At 38.3% G+C, this 3,559-nt stretch overlaps 1 protein-coding gene across 1 annotated transcript; it reads right to left on the bottom strand.

Annotated features, from left to right (window-relative positions):
• Window positions 1-382: 382 nt before the first annotated feature.
• On the bottom strand, window positions 383-1,327 carry LOC114078916 (olfactory receptor 6B9-like). Its single transcript, XM_027919972.2, has one exon. It carries the CDS (start codon window positions 1,325-1,327, stop codon window positions 383-385), a length of 945 nt encoding a protein of 314 aa, XP_027775773.1.
• Between the last annotated feature and the right edge of the window lie 2,232 nt (window positions 1,328-3,559).

The following is a 3,559-nucleotide window of genomic DNA, read 5'->3' as shown; positions in this document are numbered from 1 at the left end:
AAACAACTTATTTACTCTGTTCTTCATTTTTCTGATTTGCAATAAAAATAATAAACTCATAAAATTTTACAGGAATAAAATGATTTATTATGATTAAAGTGCTAAGAACAATTTCTTGCACACACTAAATATTTATTGTAATTGTATGATTTCAAGGCACTAATAAATATCTACATTGTTTATTAAAAATAGTCCATTGTTAGCATGACAAATATTATGCACTATTTTCTACATTTTCTCCTACAATTTTTTTCCTTTTCTCATGCTTCAATTTCTATAGGAATCCATATTGTAGAACAGTGCTAGTAATAATGTGACCATGACAAATGTCATGGAAGAACATCCTGCATGGGACACTGTCTCCTCCTCAAGGCAGCAGAGATCAGCTGAGCAAGAGGCATTGACCTCCCCCCAGGGTCTTCTTGATAGCATTCTTGACTTCTTGATTCCTTAGACAGTAGATGAAAGGATTTAGCATGGGTGTAAGGACTGCATACACAGCTGAGATTAGTTTGTTGGAATTAAATGATGCAATAGCTCTGGGTCGGACATACATGAAAATCATGGCTGTGTAATAAATTATGACTACAGTGAGGTGGGATGCACAGGTGGAGAAGGCTTTCTTCCTTCCCTGAGTGGAGGGTATACACAAAATGGTGGACACTATGTAGATATAGGAGAGGACAGTGGTGATGAGAGGAAAAACAAGAATAACAATTGCCAAAGCAAAGTCCACCAACTCCGCTGTGGACATGTCTTTGCATGCCAGTTTGAGGATTGGTGAGATATCACAGAAGAAGTGGTTCATGACATTAGAGCCACAGAACGCAACATGTGAAATAAAATAAACTTTGATGACAGAGACTGTAAAACCACTTATATAGGAGAGGGCCATCAGCTGCACACAATAACCTGTGGTCATGATGACTGTATATCGAAGAGGGTGGCAGATGGCCACATAGCGGTCATAGGCCATGGCTGCTAAAAGCACACACTCTGTGCAGGCTAGAGAGATAAAGAAATAGAGCTGGGTCATGCAACCTGTGAAGGAGATGCGTCGTCTCTGCAGGAGGAATCCATCCAGCATCTTGGGGACTGTGACAGAGACATACCAGACCTCCAGGAATGACATGCTACTCAGGAAATAGTACATGGGCTTATGGAGGGAGACTGTGTCCCAAACAGTGAACATGATAACAAGATTCTCTGCTACCACCAACAAGTAGACCATGAGGAAGAGGAAGAAGAGCAGAAGCTGCATCCATGGGGCTGTGGGGAAGCCCACCAGGATGAACTCACTGACCAGAGTGATGTTCATCTGCTGCATGACTGACAGCACTTGGAGGTACTGAAGTCTTCTATGGTAACACCACAAAATGAAGATGTCTATGGCATCAGACCAAATACCAAAATAAGTCAGCAAATCTGTTTTTCTGCAAATGAAACTCATAAAATAATTTCTGTTAAAGGTACTCTTCTTCAAATGTGATACAAATGTTTTTTGGTTTTAACAAAAGCTTCCCTGAATTAAAACACGCTTTCTTGGGCTGGGGATGTGGCTCAAGCGGTAGCGCGCTCGCCTGGCATGAGTGCGGTCCTGGTTCGATCCTCAGCACCACATACAAACAAAGATGTTGTGTCCACCGAAAACTAAATAATAATAATAATAATAATAATAATAATAATAATAATAATAATAATAAATATTAAGTTCATTAAAAAAAACTGTTTAAAAAAAATGCTTCCAAACCAATTATTGACAGTGATTGCAACTTACCTATTGACAATAATTGGAATGTCAACATTCATGTCATTCTTCGTTCCTTTATTAATGAAGATAGACCCATTTGTTTCTTCCATGTTGACTCCATTTCTATGTTTAATTAAAAACTTACCAAATATTTATTTCCACCTGAAATAAAACATGGATGTAAGCATTGGGTCAGAAAATGTTCCAAAAGTTTAATATTTCTGGGATCCCTCCACTTTAGTTTTTTGATCCAGCACAATTTCTTCAAATTAGAGTCTAAAGAAATTTTTAAATGACAATAGCTATTGGAAAATTTCATGTTTACAAAAACCAGGTCAAGTGCCCCAGCAGCATTTGCTTTCCAAGCACATTCCCCTCCGGCATGGAAATTTTTCCCTACTATACTCAATCTTATACACACTTTTTCATGACTGTGGCCCAATTGCTAGAACATTGATTGGAAAATACATGAATATTAATTGAATATGGATTAGCAAGTAAATTAATGAATCCCTTGCAACTTTGATATCCATAGGGAATCATCAAAAGGCAGATGAGAGAGATCACTGGATCTCTACTGGCAAGACAGTATCTATCAGGCATCTTTGACAAATCTAGAGCTTGCACTTCCAGGATACTTTGATAGATCTGAGCCCTGGTCTCCAACTAACTTGGTAGGTCCTCTTTCTAAAGACCCAGCATTGTCTCAGGCTGAGATCCAAAGAGATGAGGAGGGGCTGGAGAGCACATGAGTACAGCACAAGGACAGATGGATATTGTAAAGCTGGAAGGTCATCATGTTTTTTGAGCTAGCTCAAATATCTTATCAATTCATTTTATTAAAGACCTCCTTAAAGCCTGGCTTTAAAACATTGCTTACTATTTTTGCCAAACTCCTGTCCATGATGTGTTGTTCTCTTTGCACAGAGAATGTGGTAGGCCATTCAGAGTTCACTCTGATATGCCCCCAGCTACAGATTTTCTGGCCATAGTTCTTGGCAAGAGGCTGAAGGATGAAGCACTGAAATATATATTATTGGCGCCACTATCTGCTTTCCATAGCTGCATGCATTAGTATGGCTCAGCACTGTTGGCTGGGTAGAAGATTACCCCTTAATCTCAAACTCCAATCTACACTTTCACCTCTGAGGAAATTGACTAATAAGGAGCTCTTGGCCTAGTTCTTTAATCACTAGCCAAGTGCTTTTGATGGAAAAAAGAAACTTGTGTGGTATCAGAAAATAACTAGTTTTTCCTATGACCTAGCCCTATTAGGAGTCATCACCAATACAGAAACTGCTACTCATTAGATCATGTGTTAACAATGCATGACTCCCTCCTCAGCCACACAATTAACCTTATACTCACCTCTGCACAGAAGAGCACTGACTTTAGAGTCAGAACAAGGTTTCAGGTGTTATTTCCATCACCTAGTTGTTGTATCATAGTGAGCAGATTACTTAAGGAAAGGTACTTCCATCCTATAAAATGGGAACAATTACAATTGGACTCTCTTGTGAGAAGGAATATGATGATGCATTGAGATCATTTAACATTGGACTTAATTCATAGTTATTCTCCATAAGTATTAGCTGCTATGTTATGCTACACTTATACAGTTTACTCGATTGTATGTTTTCAGTCCTATGTACCCATACTCTTTTTGCACTTTTCCTGTTATATTCTGGGTGACAAAATGACTCAAATTTGTTAGAGAGTAGGATTATAGCATGTGTAAAAATTTCCAAGTTGCAGATCTTTCATGCCTTATTCCTAATTCACTCTAATGAAATATTTTCATTATTCAAG

Source organism: Marmota flaviventris, chromosome 9 (assembly GCF_047511675.1).
Source record: "Marmota flaviventris isolate mMarFla1 chromosome 9, mMarFla1.hap1, whole genome shotgun sequence".
Lineage (NCBI taxonomy): Eukaryota > Metazoa > Chordata > Mammalia > Rodentia > Sciuridae > Marmota > Marmota flaviventris.
This window is presented reverse-complemented; position numbering and strand designations above follow the sequence as displayed.

Coding starts and splice junctions, on each gene's coding strand:
- LOC114078916 (XM_027919972.2), bottom strand. CDS start 1,327: ATGCAGCAGATGAACATCACTCTGGTCAGTGAGTTCATCCTGGTGGGC.